The sequence below is a fragment of the Leucopleurus acutus genome (genome assembly GCF_964270905.1).
Source record: "Leucopleurus acutus genome assembly, chromosome: 3".
Classification (NCBI taxonomy): domain Eukaryota; kingdom Metazoa; phylum Chordata; class Mammalia; order Artiodactyla; family Delphinidae; genus Leucopleurus; species Leucopleurus acutus.
The window spans coordinates 74,748,773-74,769,763 of record NC_139145.1 but is presented as its reverse complement, the minus strand read 5'-3'; the positions used below and the strand labels follow the sequence as shown (position 1 = coordinate 74,769,763).

The 20,991-nt window shown below is 42.1% G+C and overlaps 1 protein-coding gene across 1 annotated transcript in view; it reads left to right on the top strand.

Moving 5' to 3' along the window:
- The window catches only part of PRDM6 (PR/SET domain 6), a gene marked incomplete at both ends in the record, with an annotated part of 98,922 nt that overhangs the window by 64,184 nt on the left and 13,747 nt on the right, over positions 1–20,991 (top strand). The window contains 3 exons of the mRNA XM_082835658.1: positions 3,930–4,057; positions 7,580–7,704; positions 18,959–19,301. Coding sequence (XP_082691784.1) covers positions 3,930–4,057; positions 7,580–7,704; positions 18,959–19,301 — 596 coding nt within the window. The remainder of the gene's footprint in view (positions 1–3,929; positions 4,058–7,579; positions 7,705–18,958; positions 19,302–20,991) is intronic.

Below are 20,991 nucleotides of genomic sequence, written 5' to 3'. Positions count from 1 at the left end.
TGTTGCCAAAATGTTGCCAAAATGTTCTCCAGTGTGACTGTGCCATTTTATATTCCCTTTCAGCAATGCTAGGACTAGCTTTGTAAAATGAATATACTTTCTACAGCTTTGAGGGGTTTCCATTACAAAATTTAACCCTTTTCCTACCAAGTGTCCTGTGTGTTTCTTTACATGTGTTTCCCCTACCTCCAGAGGGTCATTTGTTCAGCTTCTTTAGAAAAAGCAGAGCAAATATTAAAACTTTGGTGGTTCATATTCTTTCAGAATAAAGTGCACAGTTTCCAGAAAAACTATGCTTGATTCAAGGGTTCTTTCAAGGAATTTTTTTCCTAATCTAAATTTAACTCTTACCTTCATTCTCACCATTTGAATGAATACAATTTCTGACCTTTTTGACATTTTCATCAGTCCTGAGGAGATTGTCTAAACACTTTATGCATGATTTTTGATATTTTTCTGCTTATTTTAAATCTTTTGAAAGGTAATGAAAACAAAATAACTCTTGGTCTTGGCATTAATACATCTCCTTAGATTCCTTAAATTTTTTAGACCTATTAGGTATCTAGCTTAAAATTACATTTTAGCGTCACACAAATGTAGATGTTAATGTGGCTTCCAAGAACAACTTCCCGACCTTGAAATTGTTGCAGCTGCTCTAGACCGAAATCTGCTGAAACATTTCCCCACTCGTGGTTCCTTCTCTCCTAGAAGGAATAATGTCAGCCCTTCTGGATACAGGGACAGTGTCCTTGTATAGTTCAGATACACGCAGAATTTTATTGCCCTCTTTAAAAAAAATTTTTTTTAACTAAGCTCTTAGATGGAAGCAAACTTGAGCTAATGATGGAGAGTAATAATAATACTCAAATTAGGACCCAGAGCTTTTCTGAGAAGTCGTCTTTAGTTCCTCTTTGGCGTGCACATGTGGGTATCTTGGTTTTCCCAATTTTATTCTACTTCCATTAGGAAAATGAACAGAAATAGGCATCACTGCCTTCTGGCCCATTGTTTCACTTTCAAGAAACACAGTTTAAATGTTAACTCCTAACAGCAGAAGCCAGAAAGTGCTCCAGGATGGTCTTGAGCCAACTGCAAAGGCACGTGTTTTCCACCCACCTCCCTAAATAACGTAGGTTGGAGGTGCTGCCCGTATTAGTGTGATGGGCCCCCATGACGAAATTTCACATGCTGTGAATATATGTTGTTATGACTGGACATTTTATGACATTTATGAAGTTTTTATTTTGGGGGGGGTTGAAAAGCATATCATCAGATTCCTGTTTTGAAAGATCACTCTGGCTGTACTTTAGAGACTAGGTTGGAAGGGCCTGAAGAAGGTGCAGGAAGATCAGTTAAGGGACTTTTGTCTTCCTTCAGGCAAGAGAGGAAACTGGTTTGGGCAGGATGGTGATGGTGGAGAAGGAGAGATGTTTAGGAGGCAGATTCAGCTGGATCTGGTGATAGCTGGGCTCTGGGGGGTTGAGGGAAAGAACAGTGTCAAGGTTGAATGAGCTTCCTCAACTCTGACTGGATGCACACTTGTGCGATCCAACTAGGTACATGGGATTTTCATCAGTTTCATGTGAAATCGTATGATGTCGGTATCAGGCTGAAGCCAGGGAGGCTCAACCTCGTGCTGTGCGCTCATTGTGTGATATTTGGGGAAAGCCTGACAAATAGCCATCTACTTTCCTCAAGGCGAGAGGAGTTTCACCAGGTAGGCAAAAATTGTAGGATTCCTGTAATCACAATATACTTAGTTTAAGGAGACTATTGTTGAAACAGTGTGGGAGGAAACACTTTTTTTTTTTAACATCTTTATTGGAGTATAATTGTTTACAATGGTGTGTCAGTTTCTGCTTCATAACAAAGTGAATCAGCTATACATATACATGAATGGATAAGGAAGGAAACACTTTTTTATACTCATTTTCAAGACTGACTGGCTAGTGTCTGGTGTTCAAATGAGCTCACGCTCAAGGCAACACCCACAACTACATATAAACGTTAGAGAGTTTTACTTGCTGTTGAGGACATTAGCTACAAGCACAAAGGAGAACTGCGCTTCTCCAAATGTGTCGTTATTTTCACTAGCAGCTGTCATGGGTGGTTTGTTCATGGGGGAAGGACAGGGCAGGGGGCTGGATCATCAACATTTTGGGCTCCGTTATAGATAAACAGTGGCATTCAGAGAACTGATGGCTGTGTTCAGTGTTGCACGGGTTGTCAACAGCAGACTCAGGGTTGAGACTTTGAGCCTTTGAACCAGTTTCCTAAAACGAAAACAAAGACAACAACAACAAAATAAGTACAGTGTAATAACCTAACCTAAATATGAAATCTGTCATTAGGTTGCTCGAAGAGCAGATGTATCCACTGCATGAAATGTTTCCGTTCTCTGCCATCATCCCCGAGCTAGGAATTTAAAATCATTAATCTTAAATATAATATAATCCAGGAATCTCTTCATTCTTCTCAGGCTACATTGATTATCAGCTGTAATCACTCTGGCCTGCTACCCAGTTATAACTTCTCCAACAATTGTATTGGTTAGATTGGTGTCTCTCTTCTGTTTCTGGGGGTTAGTGGAAAGATTGGGGGTGAAGACAAATGAGTTCAAGAAAAGCCAAAAAAAGAAAAAAATCAGCTATTTTAAAATGACTGGTGATGATAAAAAGAACTGTCATCACTAAGCCCTTTGGCCTCCAGAATAGAAATACTGAGCTAAATTAATATGAATGACCCTACTAATTTTAGGGCCGAAATGTAACCAGTGAGGCTCTCTGTGAGACTTATCTCTGTGTCTATTTGGAAAGGAAAAGTGGAAAGGCTGATTAGCAAAGGTAAAAAATATTTTCTCAGGATGCTCTGGGGAACAGAATCTTACTGCTGATTTTACTTGAAAAGGTCCAGTTTTGCCATGGTCCTTCTGAGAACTGTACCCCTTGCTTCCTGGCTGCCCCTAGGGCTGAGGATGACCTTTGAGAATTGCTGTACATATATAACCCCGGATCTCCCACTCCTCTAGATACCACAGCCTTCAAGGTACCCAGGGCTGACCTGGTTTCTGGAAGTGAGAGCCGATTGTCTCTGCTGTCAGCACTGACTCCGCATGTCCTAGGCTGGCCAGTTGTTTCGCAGAAGACTTTTTGTCCCACGCTTATTGCCTGGTTTGAAGCAGATTTCATTTCCTTGAATGTGCTTGAAAGAAAATCTGCTTGAGGTGGCCTAAGGCAATAATTATTAGACCAACCTTAGTTAAGACATTAAAAATCCATAGGAAACAGTTATTATTATTTTTTCTTTCCCTTTGTGAGGGTCTCTCTTTTTTCATGAGTCCTCTCCTAATAGTTTCAGGTCCTGACAGCTGAAGTCCTACATCTTCTGCGAGGTGAGAGTCCGTTTATTTCATCTGAATCAGAGTCTGCTTTATCAGTGTGATACAGCTCCATAATGCTCCAACCTCTGCTAGGTGTCACCCAGCTTGTTAAGCAGATGGTCCCTGCCTCCCGAATGCCTTCGAGCAGTTATGTGTTTGAGAGGAGGGCCTCTCGTGTGGATGTTCCAGCCATGTCAGCGTGGCCTCGCCTCTCAGCTTGCTTTGTTTACCCAGCAGCTCATTACTTAAGAGTAGCCTGTCAAAAGAGGTTAAATATTCTTTGGGAAACATGGTCACTCACATCCTTGAGATGCCACAAATGTATTAATAAAGGGAAGATTGGCTCGATAAGAAAAACGTGATTAACTTGCATCACCAGAAAATGTTTTTCTTCTGTTATTCCAGTTGAGTTTCCACAAGCATTCATAAGCACTAGCAAACCTACGGGCAATAAATTGCTGCAGCCGACACATAAAGACACCAAGGGAAGCAGGGAAAATGATTGCTGATGATTCGTTCTAACTACTTGACCTTCTGACCTCTTCTCTAGATATATGACCAAGATGGGACACTACAGCACTTTATTGATGGTGGGGAACCTAGTAAGTCGAGCTGGATGAGGTATATCCGATGTGCAAGGCACTGCGGAGAACAGAATCTAACAGTAGTTCAGTACAGGTAAAGTATACCTTGATTTACCGCTTACAAAGCCGAAGCCCTTTGCCTTGCATATATAAATTCAGGCTTGCTGCTAGTTTTGAAAAAATCCTGCAGAGTCCTGAAGAACTCTGCAAGGACTGGCAGGAGTTTTTTTTGCTAGGTTTGTGATATCTCCTTAGTTCTTCTAACAGTAATTTCTTGAGAATTCGGGAAGAAAGATGCTAGGAGAAGGCCTTTTTTCACTCACTGCCTGTGATAAAGTTACTTCCACATCATCACCTGAACTTTCATAATGGCCTGAGTGAGCCCAGCGAACTCACTGACTCGGAGTGATTTCCCCCGCAGCAGACGTGTCCACACGTAAACAGGAGTTTAGAGATTCAGCCCCAGGTCGCTTGCCTTCAGTCCCCTGCGGTCTGGCTGTCTCCTAGGGAGAACAGTTTGATTTGTACAAAGGCATGGGAAATCAAGAACTCTCAACACTCCCAAAGCTGCTTTTCTAAAACCGTTATGCTCGGCAGCCTTGGCTGAGTCAGAGCAACCTCTTCTGATCCCTTGAAAGGTGCCAAAGCGTTTGGCTTTGGTCCTGCGACAATTCAGAGTACGTTTCAGGGGATGAGGTAGTTACGGAGCATAGAGAAGGCCCTGGTCTCCTGAGATGTTTGGGCAAAGCCCAAAGGGTAACAAAGATGAGGTGAGCCACCCCCATTGTCCAGAGTCGCATAGGGAGGCCTGGGGTGGGGTAGGGGCATAGAAGCAGGGTGGATTCCCAGAGCCTAAGCCACACCTGCCCAGTGCACCTGTTGGTCAGGCATTTCCATTTAATGTGAAAAGCTGGAGTGGAGACAAAAAGGCAAAGACAGATCCCATAGGAAAAAAGCCCTGCCACTAAGCCTTCTTTTCTCAGAATCCCTCGAAAACATGTGCCCTGTAAATATATGACCTCAGTTATAAACAACCGTGTTCCCTTTCGGATCAGAAGCAACTGTTTAGCTTTACCAGGCACCACAGACACATCAAAGCAGAAGAGCCCTTGCTCGGCAACTTGGAGTCCTGCCTATGACGATTTATTTTCATTCTCATTTTTTTTTTTTTAAATGAAGACTTAAAAAAAAAAAAGCTTTATTCCCCTTATAGGTTAAAGGCTGCACAAATCTGGCTTGCTCTCCAAAGGCCTCCAAATTCAAAAGGAACATATTTGGGCAGCATGTGACTCACTGCCTTGGTTTCCTAGGCAGTTATCTTTCATTACATAAGGGTTTAAACGAACTTGTGTACGACGGGATCTGGTTACAGTCTGTATATGGGCTTCACCCACCTTCCCTGCAGCTGCATCTCTGTCATGAAGTTTTTATAAAACTCGGAGCTAGAAAATTAGTAAAGGTTGTGCTTCTCCATTTGGCAAGAGATAGATTGGCTGGTTCTGTCATGGGCACCCAGGGAGCTCTTGAGGCAAATTCTGACTTTGGGAAAATAAGAAACCCCTACGAGGAAGGTGGGTATGAGCAAGTCATTACCTTTCTGTCGATGTTAAGTGGGTTTTATTGCTCCCTTTCCTGATGGCACTTACACATCAAGTTCTCTCTGCCGATCTGTTTTCGATTACTTCAGATCTTTATAAAATGAACTACAAAAACACAATTTAAAAACTGGCATCCGTCACCAGTGACCACGTCCAAGAGTAAGAAAATAGAAAAGTTGGACCCCGAAGAGCTAGCCTAATTTTTATTGTACATGAATGTCCTCTTCACAAAAAGTCAGCTGGTTTAGATTCATTCTGTTATGATTTGTAATATCTAAATGGAATTTTCTTCAAAGAACCCTTGATTGATTGACCCTTAGCTGAACGTTTTGTTTTTATTTTGAGGCTGACAATAATGTTTGTTGGCGTGTGTTCTGCTTCAGCTGCGTTGGGACGCCATGAAGCTATCTTTATGAGTCATCCAACCACAATACTAAATACATGTCAGCAAAGGAAATATTATCTGAAAAGGGAAAAATCCCTTTGATGTGCTTCAACATGCAGAGATTTCTGCGAGTTTTGGAAGCTCTGCCCGCTTGTAAAGAACGGTGTACGCTTACACATTTTTTTCCCCCTTTCGGCCTACTCTGTGCCTCAAAAGACCACCCATTGCTCGAAAACAGTTCTGCTCTTTCAGCGGCAAAGTGTGTCATTTGGTTTTAGCACATTCATTTGCCGGGCGCTGTGTTTATATTAAGGGAAGCCAAACCGAGAGATGAAATGTTACAAGGGTGAAGTACAAAGTCGACTCAATTTTTCTCAAGTTAGGAGATGCCAGTGATTTATAGCCCGGCTCCAATTTTGATTTTTTTATGTAGCAGTGGAAAGAATTAATAAAATGCACAGCTCTTGGAGGTGCGGAGGGAGGAAGGGGAGTGAGGTCCGGACAGCTGGCTGGAGTTTTTGTCAGATATTCATAGAATGTTGGGAGAAAACACTCTGCTTAGCTAGCAGTGCCCTCGTGAGACAGAATGGCAGCAAGTAAGGAAAATAACAAGATAAATGAAATTTTTGCAGCTGCAAGTAAAATATTGAGAATCTGCACTTTTTTTTATTGATCTTTATGATCCTATTGCCAAGAGCCACTTTGTGGTGACAAAATATGTTGACAAGTGCATATCTCACTGCCATGAAAAATGTGGTGAAGGCTTCGCATTATGTCTGCAGTGTTATACAAGGAACAAATTGCCCTGCTACGGCCAATTCCTTACAGAAAGGCTAAACTTAAGGTCCACCAACCCTAAACACTTTTATCTTGAACTTGAGGCTAATATTTGTAGCAATTCTTCATTGAGAAAACCCGTCGCAGGCTCCTCTTTCTTTTAATCTGTAGATTTTTCTTTACAGTGCCACAGCTGTTATAAAAAAGTGGTTATTCCTTGGTACCTTCACTCCATCATTTCAGAGTATAATCTTGCAGCCAGAGTAAAGTGCTCCTCTTGTATTTACTGAATTTCCATCCATTTCATATAAGAGGGTTTTTCTCTTCTCCTGTATCAAACTTTAGAAAAAAGGCAATGGGGAAGACTTTTATTTCTTTCAGTCCTTATATCACAAAGCTGCTTAATTTTATTACAAATTAGAGAACTCCCAATGCCAAGTTGTAAGAATATACGCAACACTTTCCCTTCAAATAAGAAATCAATAGTATTAATTTATATGTGAGGTTGAGGCACCAGAGTCTGCAATTTGCCAATAGAGAGAATCTTCTCATTAGTATGAGATGGAATTTTTTTAATGAACTCTTCCTTTCTGCTGTCTCCCGGGCCAAATATCTTGTCTCTTCAGCCAAGAGGTTCTGTGGAGGGACACTGTGGAAATAAACTGTGAGCTATTTATCATACCAGGTTACAGGCTCTAATTGGTTGTTGGGAACGATAAGGTGGGTGCAGATTTTATTACAAACAGAAACTGTTTAGGTGGAAAGCTGGGCAGAACTTTTTCGGGGCAATAAAAGTGTGGATGGGGCACATGAGTCCTACCGATTACTAAGCTGGGTTTTCTTTTGTTTTGAATAGGTCGAATATATTCTACCGAGCCTGTATAGATATTCCCAGGGGTACCGAGCTTCTGGTGTGGTACAATGACAGCTATACGTCTTTCTTTGGGATCCCTTTACAATGCATTGCCCAGGATGAAAACTGTAAGAATTTATTTTAGCTCTGAATTCACATTTCCAAATACCTATTTCAAAGCTAACTTTTTTTAAGAGTGTTGTTTGAAACTCCTGAAATGCGGTTCACTCTGCTGTGTAACACAAATGTGCACGTCTGTTCCATCATTTTCTTTTCCTTGTATGTCCTTTGCTTTTTCACAGGGAGTCTTGACTTGTACAGGCCAATTTTTCTTCGCCTGCTTATGATTTTAAAACCTTTGTCCTTTGTCCTGGTTTTAAATCATTGCCAGCAGAAATGTTAAGGCAGTTGGTATTTACTGAGCACCTACTATGTGTCTGTTTACAAGAGCAGCATAAGATACAACTTCTCCTCTGAAGGGATGCACAGTCTTGCTGGAGTCGCATTATTTGCAAAAATGAAATAATGAGAAAACACTGTTGTTTAATCAGGAGTAACACCCCTCCAGTCGATTGGTTTTGCTTCCTCTTAAGTAGTCATTGAAATGAGAAATGTATGGTTGAGGAATTTGTCTCTCTCTAAGCAACTTAGTCTAAAGTGAACCATGTAATTTTCTTCTATCTTTCTTACCATGGCAATCATTATGTTTAAAAAATAATCTAATGTCTAGGCAGATGCAAACTTTTGCAGCAATTTTCACCTAAACTTTATATATTTGTTTTTATCAATTCTTTGGGAAAATGGTATGAAGTGATTTCCAGTATTTGGAACAGAATTAAGTGATTCTGATGTGCTTCAGTGAGAAACACTGGTTTTAATGACACTGTTTTTTCTTGTCATCAAATTGACTAATCTGTGAACTGATAATTTGGGATTATACAGTAGAAAAAGACGCAGAGAGAACAGATGTATTTAAGAAACTTCATTTTGGAAAAAAAATGTGTTATTTTAATTTTTCCTTCTCTACTTACTTTCTCTCACACACATATAAACTCCAAAAAAATGTTTATAATACTACTGATTGAAATGCTGATCAGGTATTTCTTTTCCATGTTATCTTTATTTTCTTTGTGAAAAATAGAATCCTCAAAAAAGCATATTACTCTCAACTTTCCTTTTCCACTTTACCCTAACCCCAAACCAATCTCAAATCAAAAAATGAATCTCTGGACATGTAAGTACATTCTTCTTACTTCCCAAGTTTCCATTGGAAAGTTTCTCTTCTGCAGTCCTACTCCTGTTTGAGGGAGTGTCTGTTTCATAGGAGAAAATCTCAGTGTTGGACATGAGTGTGTGGTTGGTATTACGGGCAGAAATGGCCGTGGCGGCCAGTGTGCTTTGTCTTCCCACAATGGCTCCATGCCCAGCTCCCCTAAAACTAGATGTAGATCCCACACGGAAAAGCACCAGGATCAACTCCCCTGATCTGCTGACATGGGCCTGTCTATACATTAGAACCTTGCTGTAACTTCGCCTTCTAAAGGATGGAATCTGATCCAAAAAGATTCCAGAAATCTTATAAGGCCTTCTGTTTCCTCCTTTAGTACAGCCTGCTCCAGACTCTGAAAATATTGTGGTATGTGTGTCAAGGGACGTCTGGGAGTAACCATATCAAAGTCTAGAGTTGTAAAGTACATGGCACACAGTCCAAAAATAAATTCATTCATTCATTCATTCATTCATTCATTCATTGATATTTGTTGAATACTTACTAAGGACCAGCATCATTGCTGGGTGCTACAAACATAGCAGTGAACAAAACAGACAAGAATTCCTGCCCTCCTAGAGCATAGAGTCTAGTAGAGGGAGACAGATTATCAACCTGTATATGAGTAAATAAATAGTTTGTCAGGTAATGATAAGTGTCATAGAGTTAACAAAGCAGAGAAGGGGTGAGGAGTGCCAGGAGTTGGGAGTTGCAATTTTAGAGATGATCGGGGTGGGCCCTACTAGGAAGGTGGCCTTTGGGCAAAGACTTAAGGAGATGAAGGAACAAGCCATGTGTTCTTTGGGAGCAGAGTGTTGCAGGCAGCTGGACTCCACGTGTAAAGACCCAAGATGGAAATGCTACTGGCCTGTCAGAAGAGCACCACAAAGCTTGACATAGGTGTGTCAGTTGGAGTGTATTGGTTGAAGTGGGGAGGGGTTACCTTAGATTTGGGGGAAGGGATCTTGTAGGGCCCAGGAGGTCACTGTCAGGACCCTGGCTTTTACTCTGTGTGCCTTGGACAAAGGGGGTATTGCAGAGTTTTGAGCAGAAGAGTGATATGATCTGACTGAAGTTGTAACAGGATTACTCTGGCTACTGAGTGGGGACCTGACAGTGAGGGTGAGGATGGAGCAGGACCCAGTTAGAGGCTGTTGCTGGAATCCAGTGAGGGGAGGTAATGGTGGTTTGGACCAGTGTAAAAGTGGTGGAGGTGGTGAGAAGTGGTTGGATTCTTGATATATTTTGAAAGTAAAGTCAACAGCATTTGCTGACACATTGGATGCTGAGTGAGAGAAAGGAGTCAAAGATAACTCCAGGGCTTTGGTCTGAGGAGCTGGATGGATGGAATGGCCATTTACTGAGTTATGAGTCAGACATGGGAACTGTGGAATGACTGCTCAGGGAATGTGTTTCTTCCCCTTGACGTGGATCTCTGGGGTGGAAGTCTCACATCTACGACATTGCTTCCACCTCGTGATGCTGTTACATGGACGAGAGGGATTTAGGGGCTGAGCTGGAGGATTGGGGGTTGTATGTGCCATTCACAGCCACCTGACGATGGTGTCTAAGAGCGTACCAGCTGGTCTCCAGTTTCAGTGTGATAGTGCCATCAAAAATGTACTTTCTGGCAACACCAAGTGCTTTGCTTCTGAGGCCTTCTTTCTCCCATTGTCCAACCTGCGTGAAGCATTCTTGAGGTTGCTGATTAGAGGATTGAATAAACTCTCCCGGGGCACATGTTATGTATCATTTAGCACCTGAAATCCTTGGAAGAAAATTCACAAAGCTAACGCACCTGGAAGTATTGTGGATTCAGTAGGTAAACTATGCAGCTCTTTTAGGTTGAGTTCAGAGCTCTAAGCAAGGGTGGAGGGAAGTTTAAAGGGAATTAAGTCATTGACTAAAATGCTCAGCAGTGACCATCTCCCTCCCCCCTAAGGGTATTACAGGAATTTTATTTCAGTTCTTGTCTCAAAGTCATATATCTGTCATGCGATTGGCCACCCAGGAAACCAGCAGAAAGCTTCATCAGATGGCGTGGGGGGAGATATATGACTTTGACTCTAACTCGAAGATGGATTGTCATTCCATATGATTCACGGAGAGACCTAGGGATGCTTTATAATGAGGGATCCTTATTCTGTACTGAGAAAATACTCTGTGTGATTTAAAAGCACAGATGTGTGAAAGGGCATGGACAGATAATTTAACAGATAGCCTTCTGCAGCCCTGAGTAATTGAAATCATCTCAATGGGATTAGCAGTTTGAAGACAATTTTTATCCTACCGAGTTAGCCACAAAATAAATGAGGTACCCTAAAAAGAAGCTTCTTGAGATCAAAGACTTATTTGACAAAAGGCTTCCACAGAGCCTCCTTATAGTGCTATGCACACAGTAAACAATTAATACATGCTCACTGGATACATATTGAGAATTTTGTTGCCATTACTAGAAGGGGTACATAGTTCAGCTAGATTTTTTTCTTGGTTAATGAAATTGATACATGGTCCAAGACATTCAAGTAAAATATGATTTTACTTAGTGAATAATACTTATTAAGCGCTTTCATTTATAAAAATATCATTTTCTTCTCATGGTTCTTTCAACGGCGAAAGTACACATTTCCTATTGAGCATGTGGGCGGGTTCAGGCTTCAGTCACTGGCCCCTCTGGCAGTGGGACACGCTCACTGCCTGGAGGAGCCATTGAAAGCAGCCTTGCCTCAAAGAGAAGGCAGCGTTTCACACAGGCACTTGGGTTCTGGAAGCAATTCCTATGTTATTTTCTTAAAAAAAAAAAAAACAACCCATAGTTATAAGTGTAATAGAGCTCCAAAGAGAGCGCAGCTCTGTCCACTATGGGCCTTTCAGAAGAGCCTGAAGGAACGCCTGTGTCGACAGATTGTATCCGCAAGAAGGAATGAGGTTCCCCAAAGCTTCCAGTGGGGGATTAGCTCCTGCAGAGTGTAAAGACCATAGTGTATTCATATTCATTTCAGAGGAAATTGAAAAAAGAAACCTGGGAGTAAATGTTAAACACGTCTTCCTGCTGCTTTTTCTGTCTTGGCATGTGAAGCTGAGGTAGCAGAATGTGACACTTGATGGCAGCGCAGAGGTTCGCTGCACTGGAGTAAACTCTGCCCGCAAGAGGCCTGCCTTTTTCCTTTGATTTTAATGAGCAGAAAATAAAAATTGGCACCTCTGCACTTCGCACTGACCCCACCATCCCACCAACAATAAGGAACTAGGCCCCGGATAGAAAGGCCCCGCTCAAGCCTTCTACCTATGAACATTGAGGCGATTACAGTATAGTTCAGTCCAATGAGAACATCTGTGTGCAAGACCCTGTGGGAAGCATTGTGATGGGGTACAAAACCTCAGACCCCGTCCTCAAGGAACTCCGTGTAGGAGAAGGCACATAGCAATAACTACAACAGCAAACCTAACGCAGGTGCCATGTGAGATGGCCGTAGCAGCGAGCCTGGGCTAGGTGGGTGTTAGGCTCAGTCTTACTGCAGTTGGGAGGGGCCCGGTTCTAGGCTCCTTGTGCACAGTGAGCAGCTGGGACTGGATCCTCACATAAATCCAAGAACCAGAAGTCACTGTTTTGTCCCTTAACGGGACTAGAAAAGTGCTACCCTCAAGCCAATAGGCCATTGGTGAAAAAAACAGTATGTCATGCTCCAAAAAACCAGCCCCAGCTATGGGAGGATACAGGGTTGGATTTTGCCTTACCTGCCAGTTGTGGAAACCCTGGGCCAAGAAGTAATATAAAACTTGGCTCAGAACTGAAGGAACCTGTAGGGTCCTAGAACAAACAGAGGAGAAGTCACCCCAGAGGGATGTCTTGGTATCTGCACAGGACTCTAACAGAAAGCAACAGCCACTGAAAACACCTTCACAGAAGGAAGTGGCAAAAGACACAAGGAAACCCGTTGTCATGAGCGATTTGACCGCTTGGGCTCCTTGATCCCAGCCATGCTTTAGGATTGAGGCCCTCATTCCCCCATATCTGGGGGTGTAGAGGGCTGAAAGGTGCTCCCAGATTTATACTGCCAACCCAGACCTCTCACTGGAGCCCCAGGATCTTGTCTACCTGTCGAATTCCCACCTGCACTTGCCTGTCTCAGAGGTGTCTCAAACTAAACATGGTAAAGTGAAACCATCCTACTCTGTCCTGCAAGCTGCCTCTCCCCCAGTTCAGTACCTCTCACTCCCATTCATCCAATTGTTCTTTCTAGAAACCTTGACCGCTTGTTCTTTCTCACCCCTTCTATCCAATCATTCATAAATCCCTGTTGATTGTGTATTCTTAAATGAGTTTCTTTTCATTTCTGCTGCCACCTCCCGATCAGCCTCACCATCAGCTTTGGCCTGGACCCCTGCGGTAGCCACCTGCTTGTCACATTTTCCCTTTTAGTATCACAGCAGCCAAAGTGAAAATTCACTGATTTGTTGATTTTATTGTTTCAGCTTATTCACTTGTTTTGTTTTTTTGTTTTTGTTTTTGTTTTTGCGGTACGCGGGCCTCTCACTGTTGTGGCCTCTCCCGTTCCGGAGCACAGGCTCCGGACGCGCAGGCTCAGCGGCCATGGCTCACGGGCCCAGCCGCTCCGCGGCATGTGGGATCCTCCCGGACCGGGGCACGAACCCGTGTCCCCTGCATCAGCAGGCGGACTCTCAACCACTGCACCACCAGGGAAGCCCTCACTTGTTTTGTTAATAGGTAGTTCGGTTCCATAGATCAAAATACAGAAAGTAATATGGGCATATTAATTCTTCCAAAAGGCAATCAGTTGAAACACTCTTAGGTGTCCTTCCAGATGTATTTTTTTGCCCATTCTCTCATTTGAGCATATTCTCCCTCTCTTTCTCTGGCGCTCTCACTCTACCCCTCCCCTTGTATGCAAATGGCAGCATACTATATATTGTTTGTTCTGTACCTCGCTTTTTCATTTAATGATACAGAGTGATGATGCATTTAAAGCATAAATCTAATAACCTTATACCCTAGCTTAAAACCCTTCTTTGGCTAGCCATTACTCTTATAATCAATCCCTAGTTCTTTAGTATGATAGCCCATGGGCTACATATAGTTTCCAGAAATGTTTTGTATGGCTCACATAGTGTTTTGCAAAAAATTGAATTCAAACATCTTTACGCTGGCCATGCCCTATTTAGTTTGCTGAAGACCCCACCGTCCTCTGTTGTATTAACCTGCTTCCCAGCACTGATTTCTGCTATGTGCCCTGCCGCCACGGGCATTGGGAATTGTGCTGCCTTCTTCTCCAGCCTCAGCTACAGCCCATCTCTGCCTCGTTCTCTGGCCACATGAGTCTGCTTTCCATTCCTTCCATGCCCTGAGCTCCTCACCTCAGCATGCCATTCAGACTTAGTGACACAGCTGCCAACGTGTCATCTCCTCTCATCCCCTTTTTCCTCCCTTTGCACCTGTCTGATGCTGTGTACCCTTCAGGACTCACGTTCAAGGTCACTGCCTCAGGGAAGCCATCATTCCCACCCGAAGTTTAGCCATCCCTGTTAGACATTTTCTTGGCCTCCTTTCTTCTCTGTCATACCACTTATTACACTTGTAGCAACTGTATATCGTCAATTCTAAAATTCATATATTTTTCACATTTTAATCTTTCTGAACCTGCTAAGTATGTTATAATGATCAGTGACTTACAATTAACGGTGTGGCTTGCAGTTAATGGAAGTTTAGATTTGATGAAACTGAGTAAATATTTACCCGTAAGGACATTTGTATAATATCTGTCTCTGTCACTACAGTTTACGTGGCCTGAAAGCCGGGGCTGTGGCTCTCTTGTTCCCCTGTATCCTCAGTGCCAGCAATGTCAGGCTTGTCACTGATGCTCTGTACGCATTTGTGGACTCAATGAATGGATGAGGGTGTAAAGTAGGACTTTGTTGTATAGATCCTGCATTGCATTCTCTCAGGGGTTTAATTTTGCAGGATTTGATGAGTTTATGTTCTTTCCTGACTAAATCCTTTAGGGCTTTGAAAGTTTGCCCTCTTTCCCTTAACCTTTGTCTTATAGACTGAAGAGATTTTACTTGCTCATTATGTCTTCATGTAGAAACCCCTTCATCCTTTTGGGGAATTGCCTTAGTCGTTTCTGGGCCTTTTGCAGTGGTCTGGACTGTCATGGCTTGGGATAACATAGTGTTTTCCGATTCATTTCTTGTCCTCTTATAATTCCCTGTGTTTTGTTAATACTTTTGTTTGTTGGGCCAGTCAGACTGGTATTAGGAAGAATGATCCTCTGTGTCCTTTTAAGTCCTGCTTAAAAAATTGTGCTTTGTATCTAGACCTCTAGGGTCCTGTGGAAGTATGCAGGCGCTCTGCAGGACAGCTTCAAGAGCAAATATGGTTGCTTTCATGAAACTTATCCATTCCTAGCCTTACTTTTTTTTTCTCTCTCTAAATTATATGCTCATTTCATTCAGCAGGATTGAATTTATTCACAAGTACAAGAAAAGATCATGCCAAAAGCAGAATATAGAGTGCAGGTGTCGCTGCTATATCTTGAAAACATAGTATGTTTGTTTTGAAGTGTTCCACAGGAGGAAAGAAGACAGAGAATAACCATCCCAACTCTTATTACCTAAATGCTATCATTATCATTAACTCAGATCCCGTTTATCCCACATCATTATACAAACTGGTATACACTTTTCTTTATTACTATTTTGACATTGATTATTAAACTTAGAAAAATCCATTGACCCATACGTTCTTTTGTTTAATAGAAAGGTGGTGTGACCTTAACAATTTTTGAAAATGAATTTATTGGGTTACTTTCCAGGAGCTTAAGTGAGAAGTCAGCATTTATAATCTATACTTAGAGTATTATTTGTATGATTTCCCCCAGAGGCATCATATTCCTCTTTCCAGCAGTGAGCTTCTGGCTGGCTTTCCTGCTCTCTTGCATGTTGATGACATCTTCATTCCACAGTCTCCCCACCCCGCCTTCCTTCCTGCTAGTCTGGCCTTCCCAACCCGCAAGAGCTTAGTGTTGCCTGAAGACTTGCGGGTTTCCCTGTGCTTTGTCTCTTCCGGATTAGTTATAAACAGGCTAAATAAGATGAATTTTACCCTAATCTCTGACAATGCTGCTGTTTTTTTTTTTTTTTTAATTAAGAAAGAGCCAAAACATAAAACATTTCTCCTTTTCTTTCAATATGTATTTCAAAAGTCACAGTCTGTGTACAATCAAAGATTTTTTGAGAGTCTGAAATGTGTGCACACATTTCATATTGGTTATACACTTTGCCCCAGAAGTTGAAATTATACATAAATTTTATATGTGAAATATATACATAAATATGTCTGTACATGTGTATATAGGTGCATATGTAACATATGTTTATGCATGGGTATATATATACACACACACAGAACTCTGTACTAGCTGTAAAATGCCCTTTTTATTTTTGCAACACAGCTATTGAGCAGACACAGAATGGGAGTGTGGTCAGAAAAAAGTGCCTTGGAAATCAGAAAGCTAAAGCTTCCAGCTTAGCTGTATCCCTGACCGAATGTATGACCATGGGCAAATTATTAGACCTGCTTGGTCTTTAGCATTTTCTTTTCCTTCTTTCTTTTTTTGGTAATAAGAGAGGGTAGGATTAGATCAGTGGTTCTCATCTCTGATTGTATATTAGAAGTACTTGGGGAATTTCAAAAAATGCAGATGCCTAGGCCCTACCAAGAGATTCTGGTATTTAAAAAAAAAATCTCCCCTGTGAGTCTAATATGCATTCAGGGAAAAGAACTGCCAACTAGACAACCTAGGCTCTCCCCTGGTCTGTGAGTCTCTTGTTTTATTTCTCCTTCCTAAGACAGGATGGGCCAGGCCAACAGAACCCTGTAGGATGAGCTATTCCTTTTGTTGGATTCATCAAATACATGTGATTGTGTAGAACACTCAGAGTTGAAGAGTCCTTGTGGCAGCCCATTAACCTCCACACGTGGTGTCTACCTGTCCACTCAGGCGTGGAGCCTCCTGGCGGTCACGGTCCCCTATCACTCTCTTTTTGTAGTTGAGGACGCCTGAGTCTTCGTGCTTCGTAGGACTCTCAGAGATGGTCCATGTCAGGAAAGAATGAGAGCTCCCAGTTCATGTATTTCCTCCACGTGGCCTTGAACTAGTGACCAACAGCCATAGTTTACTTCCCATCACTAACCTTTTTGCCAGTCATCCTTTTTAAACTTTTTGGTCTCTAATTTCCCTCTCTTGACCACCCTGTAACCTTTAATCTCTATGATCTCTGAAATACCAAGAAATACATTTTATTGACAGAGTGGTTACTTAAAAAAATAACAGTTTTTAAGCATATTAGGTTCTAATTACCTCTGAACCTGTGGGTTGACCAGTGAATACATGATATATATTATTAACACAATGGCAACTTAAAAAAAAAAAGAAAGAAAAATTTCATGTATATTAGGGTTCCCTCCTCAAAAATGTTTCTTTTAATTCTTTCCCCACTCCCACTGCCACCACCCATGCTTGAATCCATCTCCCTTCATTCCAGTCTCTTCTTCTAGAATAAGAATGGTGGCTGTTGTTGATGGTAGGCCCTGTGATGAGCACTTTCAGTATCTCATTTAAACTGCATAAAAGGGGGTTTAAAGATAAGGAAGCCAGGGCTCCTAGAGCTCAACATCTACCGAGTGGCAACGATAGCATTTACTGGCTGCTGTCTATGCATTATCGCACCCAGTCCTTCCAGTAACCACTTTACATTTTACCAAGGACTAAACTGTGGATTCAGATGTTCTATGTTTTCCCACAGTCACAGAGGTATTACAGTCAGCCTTCTATATCCAAGGGTCTGCATCCGCAGATTCAACCAACCACAGATGGAAAATATTTGGGAAAAAATTTCCAGAAAGTGCCACAAAGCAAAACTTGAATTTGTTGCATGCTGGCAACTATTTACATAGCATTTACCTGGTATTAGATATTATAACTAATCCAGAGGTGATTTAAAGTATCCGGCAGGATATGAGTAGATTATATGCAAATACCGTGCCATTTTATATACGGGACTCGAGCATCTACAGATTTTGGTATCTGCGAGGGCTCTGGAACCAACCCCCATTGGATACGAAGGGACAACTGTGAATAGTGGAGTTTAAGTTTAGGCCGTCTCGACCTCTAAGCCATAATGCTATTACTGTTAGGATGATTACTTCCATTGTCCTCATTTTACAGATGATGAAAGAGAGGCACAGGGAGATTGCGTAACTCCATAGATCTTTCTGATTCCAAACCCCGAGGGTCAAGCACCGAGCTCCAAGATTGCATACTCTGTCACCTCCCACTCTTACCTTACACACCGCACCCTGTCTGTGCATCGTGCCTCACTCAGGCCCTTCCTGAACACTGACTCTTTTCTTGCTGTTCCTCTGGTCAGAAACAGTCAGTGTCTATTTCTTAGGCCTGAAGTCTTCTGTTTATTTATTTGGACATTAAAGGCCCTCTGAGATCTGCCCCCCGAAAGCCCACGCTGTGATCGGTCAGCTCAATTCCCGTGCCATCCCACCAGCGTGCCAGACTTCTGTCTCCAGGCGTCTTTCATAGGGTTGCCTTCATCTCTTCAGCCAGTTTTTCTTGAAAACCTGTTTTGTGCTGGCAGGGTTGGATGGAAGGCCTGAAATCCTGAAGGCTTGAATCTACCTTCTCTGCTCAAGGCCACCCTCTCTGGGGAGCCCCACCTTTCTCTCCCTGTCTCTTGCTGTACCTCCTATCTGAGAACCCCCAAATCTAGGCTGCATTGTGGAGCCTCGTTATGGAGTCTTTTTATCTCAAGTCATAAGTGAGCTCTGTGAGGGCAAAGACCATGTATGAAAAATCTCAAGCAGAAAATAGGTGCTTAATAAATATAGACATTGAATGAGTTCATTTGTGGTAATTGTGCTTGTCCCCTTAAATCAAATTGTCTGCTCTATGTCCATTCTGAGTCCAGAAAAACCAATTTTTAAACTGTTGACTTATAGGAATTTTTTAGAAGTGTGTGTTATCATGCTTATTTGAAGGGCTAATAAAACTGATCTTCTCAACCCCTTGCTATTCTCCCAGTAAATGTCCCCTCGACGGTCATGGAAGCCATGTGCAGACAGGACCCCCTGCAGCCCTTCAACAAGAGCAGCAAACTCTCCACCGCCGCCCAGCAGCGCTCCGTCGTCTTCCCACAGACTCCGTGCGGCAGGAACTTCTCCCTCCTGGATAAGTCTGGGCCCATGGAATCAGGATTTAATCAAATCAACGTGAAAAACCAGCGAGTCCTTGCAAGCCCAACCTCCACCAGCCAGCTCCACTCGGAGTTCAGTGACTGGCATCTTTGGAAGTGCGGGCAGTGCTTTAAGACTTTCACACAGAGGATCCTGTTACAGATGCACGTGTGCACGCAGAACCCCGACAGGTAACCCCACCTCTCATTGCTCGCCAGCTGTGTTTGCTTCTGAGACTCACTGCTTGCCTTCCTGTCGCCTCCTCCAGTCACACCTCGGGGAGAACTCTGTGATCAGAGGTCTGCATTCTGGAAGGTCATAGAGTAATGTTGGGCCCCTCTTTGGCTTTATTGTGTAGAAGGGCTGCATGAACAGTGGCTGCAGAAAGGAATCTGCTGTCGCTTTCCAAACAGCTCTGCCCAGGTCTAACGGGAGGCAAAATAGAAGGCACATTGATGAATATCATAGATGGAAAAATGAGGTCAGGATAATTAGAATCCTCTCTGTCTTCCAAAGATAATATAGCTGGCTGCTCTGCTGCTGTTCAGTCGTCTCAGGGTTCACCTCCAGTGTGCCGTGAGTATGAACTTAATTAAGTACTAAGAGGTAATGAATTGGAATTTTTTGCTTAGTACTATTTTTCTTCAGAGCATGCAAACCCATAAATCCTGCAAAGCTGTCAAAAGGAAATACCTACTCTGCTAGTGATGTGGAGGAAAACAGATGCCACTTATTCAATAAACTAATATCCACACAGAAGAAAAATGTTGACTAGATACCTCAGAGTCAAAGTTGCTTTGAAAGTTTGTCAATAAAGAATTTTATGGCCATGAACTGAGGATGAAATTTAGCTGAACAAGTGAATTAAAATTTCAGGTACTCTGACGAGTGGCACAGTAGATATAATGGAACTATTATTTATGAGTCAAAACTGGTTTATTCGACAGTCTTGATAGCTGGGAGTGCAAAAGACAAAAATCAAATTAATTCAATAAGAAAGGACAGTGTTTTATCTCCCCTTCACATCCTATGAAAATTTGATTAAACACCAAATATCTAAGAATATTTTGAATATAAAAGCAGAACGTAAATTTTGGAAGTAGGATAGGAGACTTGAAAGCAGGACTCCAGAATTATTTTCTTAATTTGGCCACTGATTAACCTTAAGCCACTCAGCTCTCCTTGCCTTATGATATACATCCAACTCTCCCCTCCCAGCTCTGCAGGATATGACAGTGTACTCGAACCCAAGCAGGCAGGGAGGATAGAAGTGTGGTGGAGAGGGGGTGAATCTTTTCAGAAATAATAATGATCCATTTTAGGGTACATGTGCACATTTACATGTGTATATATTTTTATTTGTGCCATTCTAGAAACTACTTGCTTGGCATCAAGCATTGCTGTGACCGATTGATGTTGAAGCATTTGTATTACAGCTGTTAAGGCGGTTGTGTCTTTATAATCTTTTACCTTCGATAGGAGAGTCCCCTGGTGAAAATATCCACGGACTTCTGCATATCTTAGTACTACTGGCTTTAGAGGGGACACAAAAGTTTTGAAAATGTTTTCCTTACTCCAACAGGGTTTTTTTTTTTTTAAAGTCTGCCTTCCTTGCAAGTATACAGATAGCCTCAAGATACATCTATTCAGAGTTTGCAAAGCATTTTATTTTTTTAATATAGAAATGCATTAAAATCTTGTTATAAACTTGCTTTTTGAATTGAATGAGTTTAGGTGTATGGATCTGTTATTTGCACAGGTTCATTGTGGTCATAGTAACTGAACATACAAGGTAAGATGAAATGATAGTTGAAAGTTTCTGGATACAGGAACTGAAAGCTTAGCTTTGGGTATGATACAGTTTCATGCTGAATGTCATAT